This window comes from Protopterus annectens, chromosome 13.part0 (genome assembly GCF_019279795.1).
Source record: "Protopterus annectens isolate FY-2018-M chromosome 13.part0, PAN1.0, whole genome shotgun sequence".
NCBI lineage: Eukaryota > Metazoa > Chordata > Ceratodontiformes > Protopteridae > Protopterus > Protopterus annectens.
Window position 1 is genome coordinate 476,462,314 of NC_056747.1, and position 21,313 is coordinate 476,483,626.

Consider the following 21,313-nt stretch of genomic DNA (forward strand, 5'->3'; position numbering starts at 1 on the left):
ACTGGCTGTTCTCTCAAAATGGCACTGCTGCCTGCACGCGTTCACTATTTATATGCATGTGCCTACACTTAGAAATGCTTCTTCAACACACAGGACACGTTCTGTTCTACAATTACCTTCTAAAGGAATACATTGAAATGTCAGCAGCCCCACTGGCCTACCAAGTTCCCGTACTTATCAACTGTTTCATTACGGCTAGCCATGTCCCAACCCTCTGGAAAAACTCTTACATCATAACCTCTTCACAAACAGAGAAATTCAATAAAATTCTTTTGCTACAGACGTATCTCGATATTGTTTTCAAAGCTACTCAAGGAACACACTGCCCTCCTGTAGCAGACCCAACATGGTTTTTGTCCAAGTGATAGCTAGTTAGTAATTTAGCAAGAAAAACAGTGACACATGCTTTTGATAGGTCATGGAAGATGGATGAGACTAAATGACCTGCAATTCTATGATGACTGATTCTGTTGGTGAAATGTAGAAAGTTCTACACTTCACCAGCACAATCCGTAATCAAAGAAATGAAGGTCACTTAGTCTCATCCATCTTTCTTGACTTATCCAAACCATTTGACAGTGTTTTTCTTGCTAAACTACTAACTGAAATTTCCTCCATATACGTCTCTCCCAACCAACACTACCTTGATTCAATAGCTATCCTAGCAAAAGGCAGTAGCCTGTAAAATGGCAACACAACTTCTCAACCTTAATTCTAACTGCTGTAGGTTCCCCCAAGGCCCGATTCTTGGCCCACTTCTATTTACCAAACAAGCTACAATTCTGCAGTATGCCAGTGACTCCACCTTCCTCTGCAGTGCAACAAGACTTTAACTGATCCAAGCCATTTGCTATTCACACCCAAACAATTATCTGCCCTCAAACATTCTTGTTATATTATATCAAACAATATGATCACTATAAAAAGGGTAACCTACATAACACTACTATGTGCACTATAGAGAAAAATCTGAAATTTGATCAGCATATACAGCAAGTCTCCTCTTTTCAGGTCAAACTTATACTTTACTGCTGCTACAAGGAAAAACGTTGCCTAGTCCCACCTCCTACCCACACTGTATGCATTGGCTTATTTAAAGCATGCACACTGTACAGCAAACAAAATTAGATGCATGTCGCAAAAAGCATCAAACTTTACTACAAACCTCTCACCACTGACTTGCTTTACAACACGGTGGCTAAAACTACCTCAAGCCAACAAGGCACGCACGTAGGACTGTTGGTGCTCAGTCCAAACCACGACAATACATCCAAAAAGAAAGGGACCAGCACTCTATGGCAACAGATAAAAGTAAATTTATTAGGATTGTAAAAACAACCTAATGGTGGTGCACACAATGTGACAATAATGAAATACAAGTTCAAACCATGATGCATCTTGCTACTTATTTTATACTCACTTGTTAAAGTGGTATTACCCATATTCATTTAGTGATCCATGATAATGACAAATCTTGTTTGTCTAATAAATTGAATGACCATCTTAAACATTTGAATTCACCACTAGTTACATATTTATACAATTAATGGTATTCACAATATGTAATAAAAATTTTTAATTAATGACTAAGCATTCAGATTATACTCAATACTGTGGTGAAATCTATTTATAGCAACTCAAAAATAATACTGATACAACAGTTTCCAAACACCCCAATCAATTATAATAATAAATAAAGGGTGTATACATAATAATATGCATATTGTTGATTATTTTCTAAACGCATATTATTATTAATAGTATATTTGAGAATTTGAATGTTTCTCATGACTGACAATTATGTATCTATTACTAATAAATGTTTGATTCTGGGAAATACTTTTTGAATTATTATTAAAGATAAACCAATTATCTAATATGTCTAAGATTATAGTAATGGACTGCCTCAATATAGTTCTGGTATAGCTGTTACATACCTAGAACTTATCCTTCATGTACATGATATTCATTAAGTCCAGGTTTAAAGAGGGCCCCAAGTGTGGTGATCCATCTTTGTTCCATATTATTGAGTTTGGTATGCCACCCCATCTTAAAGTTTCTGTGTGATTGTATTCTGTCAATAATAATAAACTGAAATGAAGCCGTGGTGTGTTTAGTATGTTTGTATAAGGCATTGGTTATCTGCCTATTTCTAATGGAACTGAGGTGTTCGCTGATTCTGATCCTGATTGGCCTAGAAGTCTGGCCTACATAAAAAGCAGAACAGGAGCACTGAGCCAAATATATCACCCAGTCTGAGCTGCAGTTGCCAAAGGTTTTTATATTGAAAATCTTAGATGTGTTTTTGCTAGTAAATTCTTTAGTTTTCCAAATATATTGGCACAAACTGCAATGTCCACATGGGTAGCAACCAACTAGTGCATCCCCAAACAATGTAGTCTGATGTTTGATACCCGGAATATACCTTTTATAATGTGCAAAATTAGACTGAATAGTCCGTCCTCTACGATAGGAAAATGAGCAGCTTTCAGTTAGAATATCCCGAAGAAATGAATTGGACTGTAATGTACTCCAATGTTTATTAACAATTTGTCTGAACCATTTGGTGTTATTGCCATACGTGGTGACCAGCCTAATCGGTTGCTTGGCCAACTGAAGCCCTTCCATAGATCTATTGTATTTGAGCAGATCCTCTCGACTTTTTGTGTCAATTTGTGCAACTGTTTTGTTAAGCTGATTTATATTATATCCTCTAGCCACAAATCTGGTGGTTAGTTCAGCTGTTCTTATGGAATATTCTGTATTAGATGAACAAATCCTTTTAAGGCGCATGTATTGTGATTTGGGAATGTTGGTAATAATGTGGCGGGGATGAGAACTTTTTGCATGCAGAATCGTGTTGTACTGCGGGAACTTTCTGTGTATTGTTGTCGATAACGTATGATCCGCTAGTCTGTTGACTAACACATCCAAGAACACAATTTCTGTGTATCCAATATTGATCGTGAATTCTATATCAAATGGATTGTTGTTGAGATATGCCACAAACTTGGTAAGAACATCCTTACTACCCCGCCACACCAACCAGCAGTCATCTAAATACCTCCGCCATCTGTCCATATATTCCAAATAGATGTTCCGCTGAGTATCATAAATGAAATGTAATTCAAAATATCCCATAAAAAGATCGGCATAAATTGGAGCAAACGAAGCTCCCATGGCTTAATTTGCCAATAAGGGATCCCTTCAAAATAAAAGATGTTTTTTTGTAAAACAAACTCAGTTAGTTGGATAAGAAAATTATTGAATCCTGTTGAATATAATTTTGATTCTTTTAACCAATATGTTACAGCCAAAATGCCAGCTTTATGTGGGATGCTTGTATATAGTGATGTTACATCTAAAGTACACAAAAGCCAGTTTTCCTCCAATTGGGAATCTTCAATAATATTCAGGAATTGTGTCGTATCTTGAATCCGGGATCTGACCATGGACAATAATGGTTTGAGATATTCAGTCAGGAAAGCAGATAAAGGCTCAGTTAAAGACCCATGACCTGACACTATTGGTCTCCCCGGAGGGTTATTTAGATCTTTGTGTGTCTTAGGTATTAGGTAAAGATATTGGGGCATTGGCTCTGGAACTTTAAGTTGGTTAGCTACTTGTAAGGTGATAATTTCTTCTTCTTCGGCTAAATCAAGAAATGAATCTATTTCTGATTTGAAATTAGAAGTTGGATCCACTATCATCTTAATGTAAAATCTAGTTTCAGATAGCTGTTTCATGGCTTCTGCCTTGTATTTGGTATAGTCCATAACCACAATGCCCCCACCTTTATCTGCATTAGTAATCACAATGTTTTTGTTTTGTTGTAATTGCCTGAACGCATCACGTTCTTGTTGATTCAAATTGTTCCGAAAACTGTCCATATTTTTTGAATAATGTAAATCCCTCAATACACATTCCTTAAATGTGGATACATATTTATCCATTGGTGGCATGAATGAAGATTTGCCAAATTTGAAACCGGTAGATCTTTGAGAATTAGTTGTATCTGAAAAAAATAACTTTAAATTAAGGGTTCTGCAAAAATTATTAATATCTTCTACCAATAAGTGTTCAGACACTGGTGCTGTGGGTACAAAATTCAGTCCTTTATTAAGCACATTGTATTGAAATTCTGTTAATGTAACTGATGAAATATTCAATACATTATTTATTGTGTTGTGATTTGTTTCAGAAGTGTCTGTAGACTGGTTGTACCCCTTTCTGTACCCATGCTTGTGCTTCCTGCCTGCTCTACGTTTCTTGCTCCTAAAGGGAGGGACTGCTTTCTTTTAGCCACTGGGGACGCCTGGTTGGAGGAGGCCTCTCCTTCCGTAGTGGATGAATAGTCATCATCCGCGGTGACCTGATTTCTATTTTCTTGTTTTTTTAGAATGGGTCTAGGTCGCTTCCTACCTCTAATAGGTCTATATGTGCCTTCATTAAATCTCACATTCTTAGTGGTGACAAAAGGTATGCCTTGTTCATAATCCCCTAAGTCCCGATTAAATTTATGTAGTTTTCTTTTCTTAAGATCTGTTTCAATATTCTCTAATTCCTTAGATAATTGTGTTAACTGGTCTTGATAATGGCTAGACTCAGAAAAGATTTCCACTTCAGAACAAGTTGTTTGTAATTCTGGAGTAAAGGTCTCAATATTTCTTTCATAATACTTAATAAGGCAATCCACAAATAACATTGATGCTTGATGTTGTGCCATAGCCCAATCTTGCCTTAATTCTTGATCAATGTTAGAAACCAGAGGTTGTAACTTAATACAGAGTCCTCTTGGTGTTATGTCCTTAATTTTGTATGCCTTGAATGACTTCAAATGCCAAATATTGGTTCTAAAAGCTTTCATTTGCCATTGTAACTTGGTGAAAACATGTGTACATTTGTCTTTAGAAATACCACTACTCTCATTCATAGAGGTATGGCCCATATTGAGCCCAAAAACTTCTAAATTGTCCTTATCTGCAGACAGGCCTTTTAAGATGTCATTTAAATCCATGTTTTGCATGATGATATCCAAATTGCACAAATAATGTGTGTGTTAATGTATTTGTAAATATTCTAGATGTAATCCAAAAAATATATTGTTTATAAATCTCTATGTTTATTGTCCTTAAACCCGACCAGAACTACCTCAAGACCTAATCTACACCCAAGATAGTCACAGCTCATAATTATATCTACAACCTTACTAATGGCCCCTCTATAAAAAAAATCCTACAGCAGTATTCACCATGCAGAATGTTGTGTTCTAGTGAAAAACTTATTCTGGCCAACACAAAGTTAAACAATGCTGCAAGAGATGCTCCTGTATTCCAGTTATGTCAGTAAATGGAATAAGTTACCAGTTCTATTAAAACCAATAGACAATTTGAAGGACTTCAAAGCAAAATTAAAACACCACCTGACTCCTGGATGTGCTCATGTACACCACCAGGATAACATGGAACCTATAAGTCACTATCATGTCTACATGACACAGGGCTGACAGACACCTTAAGTACTTTTACAGCTGTACTATCTCACCACCATTTTTCCACAAATGTTTTCCTTTCCCTCCAATTTCACTAAATTGCCATTTTTCCTTCTCCTCTCTTCCCACCACCACTTTACACTTTCCCACTATTTCCTCCTATTTTTCCTAGTCTACCTCCTTTCCTTCAATTCTGTAATATAACATTACACTGTTTTCATGCTGGATAAACTGAGTACCACTCTCTAATATCACACTTACTTAGAATTTTGCATATTAGATCATTACTTCATGTTGTTTCTGTTCTTAATGTAGTGTTTTATTAGAAACCTACACATTAGGCCATTACTGTATTCAGTCTGTTTTTTTATAGTATCTTCCTTAGCACTTCATTGTATTAGAACATAATTGCATGTATTTTTATTCTCATTGTTTGGAGATTTTCTCTCCAGGCCTTTGCTGAAAAGAGGCTGTCTTGCTCAGTTGGACTTTTCCGGGCAAGAAAAATAAATAAAAAAATCAGTAGCAAAATAATAATCCATTGAACATGGATGAAGGAAGTACAGAGGCATATTTCCTCATTGAATTTGCACATTTTCAAATACAGAACTAATGGTGTTGAAACAAACTTATTGTCAGTCCTGATCTCAGTGACTCCATTTTGCATCCAGTAAACATGGAAGTACATTTTTCTTTGATATTTAACATTTCCGAGATATTAAAATCAGTTTTGAATGGTTTCTTTAATTTCTTCTACATTTTTACTGTCTTTTCCCCGAATCTGATGTTATAGTTATTAACCAAAGTTGTATGCAAGTTTGCACTGGATGTCAAATGGTTTCTGTGCTTTGCCTAGCTATTTATATCAATTTTGAGTGGTCCTGCTGTTTTCAACATTTTTACTGACTTTTCTCTGAATTTGAAGTTATACTTATTAACTGAAGCTGTTTTGTGCTGCATTTTTATACTCTGCTATAATTCCATAAAACAATTATTTTTTATTTAATAAACAATTTTTTAAGCAGATTAAAGGGATAGCCATGGGGTCAACAGTTGCACCAGCCTTTGCTAATTTAGTTTTAGGCTAGTGGGAATATGAGATGTTCTCACTATTGGTTACCAAATATAAAGTAGTTTACTAAAATAGGTTTGTAGACTATTTGTTTTTGATTTTAGAGGGAACTTGATGTTATTGTCTTAACTGATGAGATGAGTGTTACTTCTGATTTTTTACAGTTTACTAAAGAGGAATGTGGCTTTGAGTTGGCCTTTTTAGATGGAATATACTGTTAGATTTGAAAGTAGGATTTTTTTTAGAAAAAAATACCTTCAGTAATAAATACTTAAGTTATGAGTAATCATCCAAGGTTTATTAAAAATAATATTCCTAGAGGACAGCTAATAAGAGCCTCTAGGATGACATCAGATGATAGAGAATTAGAAAAAGAGATACTGTATATAGTTGATTGGCTTAAGTTGAGTGGTTATAATGTCAATATGCTTCAAACAACAGCTGAAGAAATCAGAAAATCAGACCCAAAAAAAAAAAAAAAAAAAAAGATTTTTTCCCACCCATTTTGAAGAAAAGTTTTCAGAAATGTATTAATTTATTTACTTATTTAACATTTGTTTACCAGCAAAGTCCAACTTGGAACAAAGTCAATTTTCAGCATAGGCCCAGGGAGAAATGCTCCAGACTCACGTCTTTGAAACGTCGGAGGAAACCGGAGAACCCGGAGGAAACCCAAACGAACGCAGGGAGAACATGCAAACTACGCGCAGAAGGCACCCTAGCCGAGAATCGAACCAGAGAACCTCTTGCTGTGAGGCGACAACGCTACCGCTGCACTACTGCGCCCTCCAGTTGGGTATGGAATTTTGTTAAAATACAGCAGTATGTAACATTGATATGACAGTTTATGGGTATAAAAAGAAGTTATGTCTTACCATAACGTTCCATCTGTACTGTTGATCCTCATTCAGTCATTACATGTGGGTAGTCGGTTCTGACCTCGGAACCGAGCCGGCCATCTTCCAAGCTCGCGGCAGCTACAAACTCTCAAGCTAAACTCTTACCCAGAATTCCCCTGCCCCTGTTACCTCAGATTGAGTTTGCAAATCAAAAGAAGGTAGAGGCGACCTCTGGTCAAATGACCTAACAGAACCGAATGGTGAGATCCACTGAAAGCCCCAGGAGGGGGAAGGAGGGAGGGTTGTAATGACTGAACAAGGATCAACAATACAGATGGAACATTATGGTAAGACATAACTTATTTATCTGATATTGTTAATCCTCGTTCATTCCTTACGCATGGGACAGTGTCCCCAGCTACCTTTACTTCTGGTAGGCTCTTATGGAAGGACATTCATGAGCACCATAGAACCAAAACATGCTCTTCCCCTGGAGGCCAAATCAAACTTGTAATGATTGATGAAGGTATGAGAACTAGCCCAAGTTGCAGCTGCACAAATGTCATGTAAAGAGGCTCTGGCATGGAAGGCAGCAGAAGTTGCCACCGAACTTGTAGAATGAGCCTTTATGGTAGTAGTTAATGGGATATTACGTTTTCTATAAATGAAGATTACACAGTCTTTTAACCATTTAGCCAATGTGACATTAGCAACAGCACATCCTAATCTAGGTCCAGAATAGGCCAAAAATAACTGGTCTGATTTACGAGAAGCCTTAGTCCTGTTCAAGCAGAAGCAAATTTGACAGTGACTATCTAGGGTATGTAGGCAATGCTCTCCTCTGTTTGAATGATTGGGGAAGAAAACTGTCAATTCAATGGTTTGATGGACATTTCAGAGATCACTTTTGGCAAAAAGGAAGGATTAGTTCTCAATGACACTTTATCTCTATGAAAAATCAAATATGGTCTCTTATGCATAAGGCTTGAAGTTCAGAGATACGTCTGACAGAAGTAATGGCGACCAAAAACAAGGTTTTCCATGACAAATATTTGAGGTCGCAAGAAGAAGCTGGTTCAAAAGGTGGCATTGTCAAAGCTTGTAGGACTAATGACAGGTCCCATGGTTGAATAGGTTCTCTAAAAGGGGGGTTTAGATGACTCATGCCCTTTGACAGCCTTGCATAATTTGTGTGACATAAGAGAAGAGTCTTGGACACCATCACGAAAATTAGATATTGCGGCCAAATTAACTCTAATGGTAGAGACCGATAGACCAGATTGAAATAAGGTTGACAGATATTCCAGTACTATCGACACTGGTGCTGAAAAGGGATCTACCTGTTCTTCTTTCAGCCAAATAGTAAACCTTTTCCACTTGCTGAGATATGTAATTCTGGTGGAAGACTTATAAGATGCAATAAGAATGTCACGTACTGGCAAAGAAAGATTGTTCTGTCTGGCAATCAAAGGAATTGGAGGAGCCAGGCTGTGAGCTACAGGCTGTTCGAATTGGGGTGAATCAGATTCTGCAGATGGGAGATCAACCCCGGGGTTGGATGGAGAATCCACGGTTGATCTAGCAGGTAAGGCCAAAGGAAGGGGAAGCAAATCTGGTGAGGCCAATATGGTGCTATGAGGATTACTTTGCACTTCAACCGGTGGGTTTTCTTCAGAAACTGGAGAATGAGGGGGAGAGGTGGAAATGCATAAACTAGACCCAAGGGCCAGTCGTGAACTACAGCTTCCCTGGGTGACTGTCCCAGAAGGGGAATCAGGGCGAAATAATTGCTGCATTTGTAGTTGGTCGGGGACGCAGAGAGGTCACAGCAAGGAAGACCCCAGCGGTTGAAAATTTCCGCCACTATCAAAGGATTCAGGGACCACTCGTGAGGTTGTAGAATACACCTGCTGAGTCTGTCTGCTATCACGTTGGAACTCCCGGGAAAGTGCGTTGCTAGAAGAAAGCGATTGGTAGCCATCGCCCATTGCCAATTGCCATATCCTCATGGCCTCTCGACAGAGAGAGTAAGATTTGGTTCAACCTTGTTTGTTGATGTACCAGATCACCGCCATGTTGTCTGATTGTATCGCAATAGTCCCAGATGGCAGCAGGGGATGGAATGCTTGCAACACCAGAAGCACTGCCCTCAGCTCTAGAACATTTATATGCAGATGGGCCTCCATTTCGGACCAAGTACCTTGGACTGTCTGTCCCCGGAATAGCCCCCCCCACCCCATCAGAGAGGCTTCTGTGGTCACTGTAGCCTTGGGCTTTTGGGGGGAGAAGGGGCGAGACCATTGTGACGGATTGTGTGCCATCCACCAATTTAAATTTTGCTTGCACCTGTGCGTTACCCGAATCTTGGCTGAAAGAGGGTACTGAAAGGGATACCATTGGGTGAGCAGTAGCCATTGTAGAAGCCTCATGTGAAAACTGGCCAGGGGGACAATAGTACTGGAGGCTGCCATGGAACCCAACAACCGGAGAATAGAATGAGCTGTGGCTTTCTCCCTTGAAAGAATTGGAATCAGTTGCTGCTTTAGCCTAACAGTTTTGTGCTCCATGATGGTTTGCTCTGCAATTCTTTGTGTTTAGGATGACCTCTATGAATTCTGTGGACTGAGATGGGCTGATATTGGATTTTAGCCAGTTTATGGTTATGCCTAGCCTTTCTGCAGTGAGAAGAAAGTATGCCAGGGCTTCTTCCAATAGATGTCTGGTGGGGGCGGAGATGAGCCAGTTTGGGTATGGAAACACCTGGAATCCTTGTAGTCACAAGTGAGCTGTGACGACTGCCATGCACTTTGTGAACACTCTGGGGGCTGTAGAGAGTCCAAAGGGCAGTACTCTGAACTGGTAATGACTGGCTCCCGCACGGAAGCAAAGGAATCTTTTTGATGGTCTGTCCACTTTTATGTGGTAGCACGCATCTTGAAGATCTATCGAGCACATCCAATTGTCTTTTTCCAAAAGCGGAAGGATAGACTGTATTTTGACCATCCCGAATTTCTGTACCTTTACAAACTTTTTTTTTGGCACCAAAAATAGTCAAGTAGAATCCGGATCCTATCTGGTCTGGAGGAGCTATTTGGATGACTCTTTTTCTTTGCAGCTTTGAAATCTCTAATGCTCCTTCTTCCCTTTGACTGGGTGGAATGTCGGGTAAGCTTGTTAGGGGAGCGGGACAAAGGTCAAAGGGGATATGATAACCTCTGGTTATTATCTTTTGTACCTAAGAATCGGTGGTAATGGTTAGCCAGGCAGAAGGGTACAAAGAGAAACAACCCCCAACCATTTCCAGAGGAAAGCAGTTGGGCCGCTCTTCAGGAGTCCTGGTAGGATTGGCCAGGGAAAGAATCCCTGGAACCCTGGTTATGCTGACCCCCTCTGCCCCGAAAGGGGCTTCTTCCCTGAGAGTTTCCCCCTCTGCCTCTAGGGGAGAACTCTGCCTGTGTGTCACGGAAAGAACCTTGAGACTTTTTGTGCCATATCTTCCCACTCTTCTGGTTTCTGGAGAAAGCCCATTGAGGGGAAGAATAACGGACACCCACAGCAAAAAGGGTCTTTCGCATCTGGCCAGTGTGCTTTTAACCTTGGGTCCGAACACCAAAGAGGCTTCAATGGGAGCGTTGAGAAAGGAAGCCTTGAAGGGTTCCGCAAAATTACACAAGTGCATCCAGGCATGGCATCTCAGAACAGTGCTTGAACCCACCACTCTAGCTGCTCCTTTTGATGCTTGAGATATCAGGCACATGGAGGAGTTACATATCGATTCGATGGTGGCCAGCTGAGAGGCTACTGTCATGAACCTCATCAGACACAGCTACAGCTAAAGTTTCAGAGAGCTCAGAAATTAAGTCTCTTTGAAGCCTGGTAAAATGTGCCATATAGTTCAGGGACCTGACTGCAAAGGTCGCTGATGCAAAGGTAAGCTTCCCTATTCTGTCGAAAGCCCGGGACTCTTTGTTGGGTGGATGGACAGTCTGCCTTTCTTCTTCTGCCAGGTCCTTTTTAGTCGGGGCAGCCACCACCAAGGCATCTACAGGAAGACCTTTGGACCAATGGGGATCACTAGCAGGAGGGGACAACATTTTATCTGGCCTCTGGGGAATGGCCTCAACAGTGTCAGGAGCCTTCCACGCACACTGTACAACAAGCCGAACAAGTTCGTCGGCAGGTGGAGTAACCCAGGAGGTAGGGGGCCGAGCACGAAAGGCCTGCAGGAACACAAACTCTTCAGAGGTCGGGTTAGAGGGCTGCCAATCACCTCTCTGTTTAAGGATTTCAAGGATATCACCAAAGGATACCTCAGAGGGTGATCGAGGGGAACCTTCCCCATCATCAAAGTCTGTCCCTTCAGTAAGGGTCTCCTCTGTGAAGTCCATGTGCTTCCTCTTGCATGAGCTCTTTTGATGATCTTCCTCACAGGGAGAAGCTGGGGAAGATAGCGCAAAAGGGGTCTCCTGTGGGAGTATGTCCTGAGGCCCTTGTGCCCGGTGTCCGCTAGGAACGGCTTGTGTACACTGCAGTCCAGAGGAGGGCGGGGAGAGTGAAAGCATAGGATTGCCAACCGACGCAAGAGCCTTCTCCATTAGCTGGAAGGCCGGTCCACCTGAAGAGGGGTGTGGACCCATGGCAGGGGTCACCCCTCGCCCAAGTGGCTCAGCCTGCCGACCCGGAGTCCCTGAATGGCTGTGAAACGCCAAAGTATGTACGCCACAGCTGACATCCTGGGCAGTGACAAGACTCTCCTGCTGCAAAGGCAACTGCGCCTTCTTAGTGAGGTCCATAAAGGGAACCGTAGTGGGGGAAGACTGTGCTATATCAAGGGGCTTCAAAGACAATGAAGGAGGAGAATAAGTAGGGGTTTTTGGTAAAGGGTGATCACCTCCCGAGGAAGGATAGGTCCTGGGGGGTGGGATACCTCTGGCCAAAAGCAATTGATCCACAAGACGCAACACATCATGTTCAGAGAGGCTTCTAGTGGATTTCACGGATATGGCTGAGAGAGAGTCAGGTCTATCTAAGGACGGAGCAAGCTCGGTGCCCACCACGGGGGAGGTCTGCAATGAAAACTATGGAGCTGTACTGGTCTGAACTACTGGTGTCTGCACCGAGGAAATCATCGGTGCTGAAGGCATGGTCTGCACAGACGATGAAGTTGGTACCGAAGTGGTTGTCAGCGCTAATGCCTGAGCCAAAAACATCGGTGACGAAAATTGAATGGTCGGTACCGAGAGTGTAGTCGGTGCCGGGTAAGTTGTCGGAGTCGAAAAAGGAATGGTCGTCGAAATTTACTGAATAAAGACGAGATTAAAATAAGTTATAACAGAAAAGGCAGTAGGCAAAGTTGTAGATATAGTGGTTATCATAGATTCATAGGTGTTTACTACGCTAACAACCATAAGGGCCTTTTTAAGCCTAGCCATGCATCCCAAATCTCTGACAAGTTTTCGTACCTTTGATAAGTGTAAGCAGGGACTTGGGAGATGAAACATTTGTCTCCCAGGCTCCTGCTTGTAAAACATTTTACGGATTGCCTGTGTCCATTAGAGAGACAGGTGGAAAGCTAGGTGTGCATTTCCTGTTCCCCATCCAAATGTTCAAGTTACATTTGAAATGAGTTAAGGAGGAACTCTGCTTCACATGAATGGGGAACGTGTTCCAGAGATGGGGGTAGTCTCTGGGAATACATACCTGTCTCTTCAGGAGGTCCTATTTATATGACAGGCACGCTTTAAGTTTTTAGAATTGGTAATTCTGGTGCTGTTTGTTTTGCTGATAAGCAGGAGGTCCATCAGAGTGGGGTCTGACAATGCTCTGTATGCCAGGCATAGATCTCCCCTCAACAGCCTGTAGGAGACAGAATACAGGGCTAGTGCTTTGAGGTGGTCTGCACAGGACATTTTACTTGATCCCTGTATTCTTCTAGTGAGGAACCTCTGTGGATGCCCTTGTAGTGGGATACAGGCATAACCAGGAATTGGATAGGTATGACTTGAGTTGGAGTTTGAAAGGCTTGTGGTGGTAGTCCAGTTTTAGTGACAGAAAGAGAGAATTCCAGATTTTGTCTGGGTAGCTGGAGTACAAAGCGTCACCGGCTGCATTACTGGATTTAGTGTTGACTAGACGTTTTCCTATAGAGTGCTGCAATCTAATGGGAGAGTACTGCTGGAAGAGGGCAGACACAGAGATGTTTGTGGGTTTACAAATGAGATTATGAATTGTGACCAGATGGGAACAGGATAGACAGTATGGTAGTTCAAGCCAGTTCAGTTCTTTGAGGGCTATATATTGAAGAGTCCTGTGTTGGTGGTTGGGTATTTTGCGGTAGCATTTTTCCAGCTTTAACTGTGTAGCCTGTAAGTTTAGGAATATGAGGCAGAAATAGTGTGGAGGCTAGGTGTTTTCTGTCAAACTCGGCCAAGCTCACCTGCGCCAAAGCCCCAAGAGGTAGATTTGGGTCAGACAATTGTCCAACTCGACTCTCCTCACTGGACCCGATGGGGGAGTGTCGGTCCCTAGACCCCTGGAAATCCGATGGAACTGAGGAGGTTGGAGTGGTAGTCGGGACCGAAGATCCCAGAGCAAGTCTTGGCCCCGACGGTTCCACTACAATCGGATCCAAGCACTCCAGCACCAAAGCCACAGCATGGGTCACAGGAGGAATCGAAGAAGGGGAAGTGATGGTTGTTGGTCCTGAATCCTTTTGGGTCTGGGTCGACAGAATCTTGGCCAGCGCTGGCATCCGTAAAAGCCTCTTGACCACCCGCTCCACATCGCCGTCCAAAAGGCTCCCGGAAGATCGAGAGGACGGGGTCGAGGATCTCACTGACTGTAATATAGGAGAATGTAACACTGTAGAGACCAGTTCCAGAACTGCAGATCAGCTCCTAAGACAGAACTCTGTCAGCTCCAAAATCACTAGAGGAGCAGAAAAGGTAGTTTTCTCGGGCCTGAAAGCCTTCGGGTCCGACGATGACTCTTTAGCATGCTTCTTCATGGGTTCCGAAGATGGAGCTGTGGAAGACTATCTTTTAGAGGATTTCTCCGCTCTAGAAGATGAAGACTGATGGGAAGATTTAGAAAGAACTCTGATTCCATTCCAGAGATTCAGTAAAAGGTACCTTCAAAGCCCCTGACTATCAGCTTGTTCTTTCTCTCCATTAACATTCTGGAGTTGAAAGCATGGCAAAATGAACATGATTCTTTTAGGTGGACAGCACCTAAACAATACACACAACTGGTATGTCCATCTGTCAAAGTCATCTTCTGGTTGCATTTGTCACACTTTTTAAAGGCCAAAGGCTTAGATTCTTTAGTATCCTTAGACATAACTCAGCTTGAATAAAAAAATACAAGAACAACAACCTTTTTTTTTTAAGATTAACACACCACCTATCAAGGAAAAACATAGATAATAATAGAAGTCTCTAATTTAAACAACTCCTCACAGAAAGAGGAAAAAACAAGGGAAAGCCCTCTAAGTTAAACGGGCTGAAGGGAGTCCTCCAAACTTAAACGGACTACCCAACAATAAGAAAATAGCAAAATATAATAAAATCTTAACAGTAAGAGACCCAGAAACTCTGGAATATAAACGAGTTGGGACCGGGATAGGGAGAAAAACACAAATGGCCTAGCGGTAGACTACGGCCAACCACAAAGAATGGCACAACAATGAACTAGAAAGGATCAGTAGCACACTACTACATTAAACCCTACAATTAATACTGGATTTTATCTAGAAGAACAAATATTATAAGTATTTATTTATTTATTGACATTTGTTAACTGGGTTGGTCCAGCTGGGCTTGTGGCCCATTTTCAGTGGAGACTCGAGGAGAAAAGCTCCAAAAAAACACGGTTTACAGAGAATCAAACATTTGAGTCAAAAATATGGTCAAAATCAGTTATACAAGAACGTTAGAGAGACAAAGTAGAAATACAAACACGATATATACATTTCAAAATTTTTACAGACTAAAAAATATTTCCACTTAGCCCGAGCCTACAGGAAGCACCCGATCTGTTTAGTGGCAAACAAGATCTGGGTAATCTTACCTAAGCATGATAGTACAGGGTATAGCCTCGAGCCGGTGGAAGTTCTCGAGCTTTAGTACAGGCCGAGTCGGAACTGATTCTCGGTTCCGAACCCATCCAGCAATGAATGAAGGCGAGATAGGACAACATAACATTACTTTTTTCCTAGCTTGAAATTAATAATTTTTACAGAAAAGGTAAACTTTCTGCCAGGAAAAAAAAGGTGTGAAAGGTTTTTCCCTGACGGGAATTTATTTGCAATGGAGAAGTGTTATCTCACCACTGATCCTCAAAAGCACACAAGAGGAGTGCTCTTTGGTGGTAGGAAGACTTTGAAGGGCTTATCACCCAAAATACTCTTTCTTCAGTTCTGCTCGAGCTGCTTAACAGTTGTATTTCATGGAAAGTGCACTTAAACTTTGCTGTCTGGCTGTTATATACTTGGCAGGATATAACTGATGTAGCTAAGGTTACTGCAGCAAAGATCAAATGATGAACATATAGCAAATAATGTATCTTTATGCTTACACTGATGCTCAAAAACAAACCTAAAAGAATGCTCTGACTCGATTTATCCCCAAAATATAAATAGGGGTGATCAGAAAATGCAAACTAAAGCTATCCAAAAGTACAATGAACAAGCCTGAGAGCAGTTCTTGATTCCTGTTGATATGTGATAAATGAGATCTGGAGCATTATGAGATTGATGGGGCTTAACTTTGAGCCTGTACAGTCTGAAAGTTGCTAAACTACTACTACCTGTGGCTTCTGGTCTTAGAGGTGAAGTGAAAGAAGTGGATCACGTAACATTAGCAGTTCTCCATTCAAGGATTTTATACCATTCACACTTGATGAGGTAAGGTCCTGTTAAATATCATGCCCACCTCCACATGTATAAAACCGAACAATTCTACACATTACAGAGTACCAAAAATCAAACATGAAATTAAAAATAGCAAGGGCCAATGTAGATTTCTTACGTTTGCCTTGAAATCCTAAAACGTCAGCCAATTAACAGTGTTTTGTCTATCAGATAACTATCCTGGCAACCTAAACACTAATCCTTACTTTATAATATCTCCAGTTCAGTAATATCTTACTGAGATTCATTCTAGCAGTGGCCCTAGAGATGCTAAACATATAACATCTGCTCAGAATTCTTCATTGGGTAGCTTCACTGATGAGTACAGCTGATAACTAAGGTAGAAGCTCTCCCTTTTAAAATCTTTTCTGGAAAATTTGACATTTGCCAAAAGTTACTACACTGTCACTAAGTAATAAAAACACATGCTTCCTTGCCACATGAACAGTCATCAAGTCTTAGGCACTAAGATTTTCAGAAAAGATTTACAGCGTTTTAAACGGTCATTACAGACTTACCTGATAACAGCTACAGGAAGTGTAGGATCCAGAGCTTGAAGTGGCGTGGCTTTTAACAGAATCCATATCTGTTGAAAGGGGACAGCATTGAAAAACTACACAGAGAAAGCCCAGATTAGTGGCAGTGGACACAGTACCTACAATATATTATAGTCATGCCATAGATACATCAGTGTAAAAGATCGTGACAATTTGTGTGCTTTCCTTTAAAGATGTGCCATAAAAATGGGCATAAACATCCATGAACATTACAGGCTGTGGTGGTCAAAGGCCACCACACATTCTTAGTATGATTAACTCTTATAAACATCCCTCATCACCAATGTGTCTGTCACCTTTAAATGACTAAAATACACAGAAGTAATAAATCTTAAAAGCACTGTTTTTTTTTCTTTTGGCCTCTTTGCAGCTGACTATTACCTGCCACTGGTGCCTCTCCTTGATCTTGGACAACTGAAATCATTCCTGACCCCTGACCTGAATCAGCATTCTTCCATTGTCTGAGAGAAGATTGAAGCATCCTAGTGCAGTGTCACACTTGCAGCTAAACTTTTAGTTATGTACTCACCATAACTTCAGATTTTTACCCATCATCCTCCTAATTCTGACTGATGATGGATGGCCCCAGCCTCGGCTCCTCTCTGGCACTCCTTGCCAAAAGAGCTAGTCTCTTTTATGCTTGGCTTATTATATCCCCCAGGATGCACCACTACTCCCCCAGATCTAGTTTTTCATACATGCACACAATGCATGCCTTATATAATAACATCGCATGATGAAAGATATAAAAAAAACAAGATAAAACAGAATTCAAACTCTTCAATCTCTTAAGGCAGGGGGAGGAGGGTGGGGAGGGAGGAGATCCCAAATGATGGATCCCATGGATCTGAAATGACTGTTTATGTGCAAAGTACACTGAAGATGTTATGTGATCTCTCCTCTACACTACATTCTGACTGATGGGACAGCCCTCCCTAGCACCTGAATCCTGGGTGGCTCACTGGAAAACACTCCTGAGTATCATCAAAGATGCCACATCCAATCCTAGATGGGATGCCATCCAATTTGTAGTGAAATGAAAGGTGCACAGATTTCCAATATAGCGTGCTAAAGAATAGCTAGCTTGGAAGCTCTGGTAGAATGAAGAAGCTAAGCTATAGAAGTTGCTTATAGAATAGTGAAGTGCCCTAGTTATGATCTGAGAAGAAGCCGAAGCCTGAAGTATGCAATCCATTTTCCATTGGCTTTTAGGATCTTTTGTGATGACACTTTATTATGGGAGAATGACACAAACAACTGGTCTGACAGAAATAGTTGCTGGATTGAATCTGAACATCCAATTTGTGATTGCCTGTGAACATCGGAATAAGAAGAATGTAAAGGAAACATTAGAAGAGAGTGGGAAGAAAACTAGAACTAACTTGAATTGTGGTAGGGAAAAGATGGGGCCACTATGGATAAATATAAGGATGGGACCTAAAATGGATAGGGTCTAAGTGATTGGAAACGGGAACTTGCAAAAGCATAGCACTGAAACTCTGAAGCTCTTTTTGAAGTGCTCTGAAACTCTTCTTGCAGAGCCGGGTTCAGACAGAAGATTTTGGTGATAGAGAGCAGTTTTCCAAGTTGAAAGGAGATATTGTCAGCAACTAAGGCGTCAAAATCTCGCGGGGCAGCATGAAAGATTGCAACTGGGTCAGAAGAATCAAGGAGGATCCATGGAAGGAGGATGCACAGTGCAGCCTTATCAAGGAGGACCTTAATGGGCACCAGAAGATCCCTGCTGAGGACAGTTGGAGGAGAGAGCAACAAGAGACTATTAGGAAGGCACAGGGTTAAAGGTGGCGAGATGCCAAAGATAAATGAGCAAACTAGTTCTACACTTATGAGTTGAGCCATTGTCGTGGGCTCTTTTTGACTGAGGTAGAATGTCTAGTTAAACGGTCTATCAAAGGGCCAAAGATAAAATAAAGTAATGTGGAAGAGCCAATGCTTTAAGGGAGTCCAGTGGATCAAGAAATGCCTGTGAAGAAAGATTAAAATTAGATTCAAGTCCTACTCGAGTCGGAAGTGGATGAATTCTTCAGTGATGGATTAATAAGTCCACCTGGAAGTAGTAAAGACCAGGAAATGGATCCTGCATGCCGGCGTAGGGAGGAACAGTCTTGGGGGCGAGGCCAGTATGGGGCAATCCTCTGCACTGAAGACCCCCCTTGGGCAAGGGGTTGCCCAGGTCTGGAAATGGTGAAGACCCCTGGGAATGGAACCTTGAAAAACAGGAGCAAAGCCCAGCATCATGGAAAGCCAAGGCTGATGTTCTCAATTGGAGGTATCAATTCCTTTGCATAATTTATTTGGGAGCCCCTGATGTGGGATCAAAATACAGAACCTGAAAGACTGGTTTGTCCAGGAGAGTTGGAAAGATGAGAATTGTGCTGCAAAGAGGTAATGCCACCAAATTTGTTGTGCAACTAGATGCCAGTTCCTAGGATGTTCTGGCCTCTGGATAAAGAAGCGGTATGGGTCATGTCTGTTACATCGTCTGTATTTCTGAGGGGTAAACCACCCGTGGCCATGTAGCTGTTGCAAGCAATGCTCATCTCCTCCACACTGTGATGTTCTGCAAGCGGGGATACCCTGAGGAGGAGAAAACCGTCTGAAGTAGAGCCCAGACCACTGACATGTTGTCTGGAAGGGTGTTGTCGGATGCCCAGTCTGGAAGAACTGTCCACTGCCAGAGCCTGCCCAGAGTTATTGCCCCATGGCTCCTGGGAAGGGAGTGTCTTGAGAGGAACCCCTCCACAGGGGAGGGAAGATTGAGCCTGAGCATCTGTAAGAATGCCAGAGGATACAAGAGGAGTCAGAATTCCAGGGTAATTGATCTGACATTGGAGATTGAAGGGGGAATCCTGATCCTGATTGAGAGTTGGAAAAATCCTGCTGGGGAAAGGGATCTTAACAGATGAAGAAAGAAGCTTGGCAGACGCTGCAGGATCTGAGCTCCTAAAAATAAGAATTGGGAAGGCTGGGGGCAGAACAGAAATTGGATCGCTTGAAATTGGCACAATGGAGGATCTATTGATCAGGCAGACAAGAATGGCCAAACTTAGAGTGGTCTCTCTGGCAGTCAGAGAACTTTATGATGTGAGGGCAGCAAGACAGACTTTACCAGAGACAGGGTAAGGAACTGGAAATACATGGTGAGTGGCTGCCTTTGGCTCCAGTAAACTAGTAGAAATCTGGAAAGAGGGCAGCAAGACTCCAGTGACCAATTCCATTGAGGCCCCACTGCTTCAAGAAGTTAGGGGCGGCTGCGAGGTCTGGGGACACAGTGAACCATCTGGTCCAAGTGGGAGAGAGTCAATGGCATAAATAACATCGTGACTGACCATTGGGCGCAGTGGTTCATACCACCCTTGCGCCTGATGGGAGTGTATATGATATTATCCTCGTCTGGTCTAGAACAGATGGGAAAAATTGTCCCAATGGAGTTTGTGGGCTGAAGGTTGGATGAGTGGATTTATTTCTTGTATGGTGTGGTCTGCTGATCTCAGTCTTTGTCTTTTCAGAGAGGGTCCAAACGCCTTTTCTTCCTTGGGTGGTGGGGGATCCTGAATGGATCTTCATATGACGGAATTTCTGGATGACTCCGGCTGATGCAGCCTCTGCCCCTAGGCTTTTCCGTGCTTTCCTCCGCGTGGGTTTTTGAGCCGGTGGAGGCACAGCCGCTCAGGGCTGAGTATCGGCGGGGGGCCCGAACTCCTCCGGCAATGCGGGTCTGTGACATTGTGGGCCCTGATTGACTCTTGACTGATTTAGGTGGAAAAATTTCCCCACACAGATAAGGCCCTCGCTGGTGAATGGGAATTCCTGGGCCTCCGGGAGATGGCCGAACCCCATCCTACCTGACTCTCCAAACTTAGGGGCCCGGGCTTCCCTGCGAATTTGGCGTCTCTAGCCTGCAGCACAAAATTTTCCCTCTGGATCATCGCACGGGCTTTGTTCTTTGAAAAAAGGACGAAATTTGCTCGACCCGATGGGACCAAAGGCGACCTTGGGAGCACTTGGGCCGAACCCTCGGAATAAGGCACCCAGCCTCTGGCCTTGAACCCCTAAGCTCACAGCCTTTGCTCACAGCGTAAATGCAGAGACAAACAATGAGGTCCGAATCGAAGCGTCGCATTGGAAGACTTGAAGGAGGAGGCACTACGGACTCCGTAGAGCCCCCCTCTTGTCTCCCAGCGGAGCCTCGCCGACGACTGCCTGGAAGTCATGCCCCTGAGGCCAGATTCATCAGGAGGGGCCGGCTTAGAATTGGCGTAGGTTAACCGACTGGGACATTGCTGCTCCTGGAAGGATTCCCAGAGAGGAACGCTACAACTCAGCCAGCCAGATAGTCCTATGCCTGGTAAAATAAATGAGATCTCAAGTTGCCTAAACCATGGTCCAAAGTCAGCTTGGGGTACCTGCTTGGCCGCCTGACGA

General features: G+C 42.3%; 1 protein-coding gene across 1 annotated transcript in view; it reads right to left on the reverse strand.

The window, feature by feature from the left end:
* Positions 1 to 21,313, reverse strand: part of LOC122787919 (heat shock factor protein 5-like) — a 683,173-nt gene that overhangs the window by 366,086 nt on the left and 295,774 nt on the right. The window contains exon 3 of the mRNA XM_044054845.1: positions 16,829 to 16,923. Within this exon, the coding sequence (XP_043910780.1) occupies positions 16,829 to 16,923 (95 nt within the window). The remainder of the gene's footprint in view (positions 1 to 16,828; positions 16,924 to 21,313) is intronic.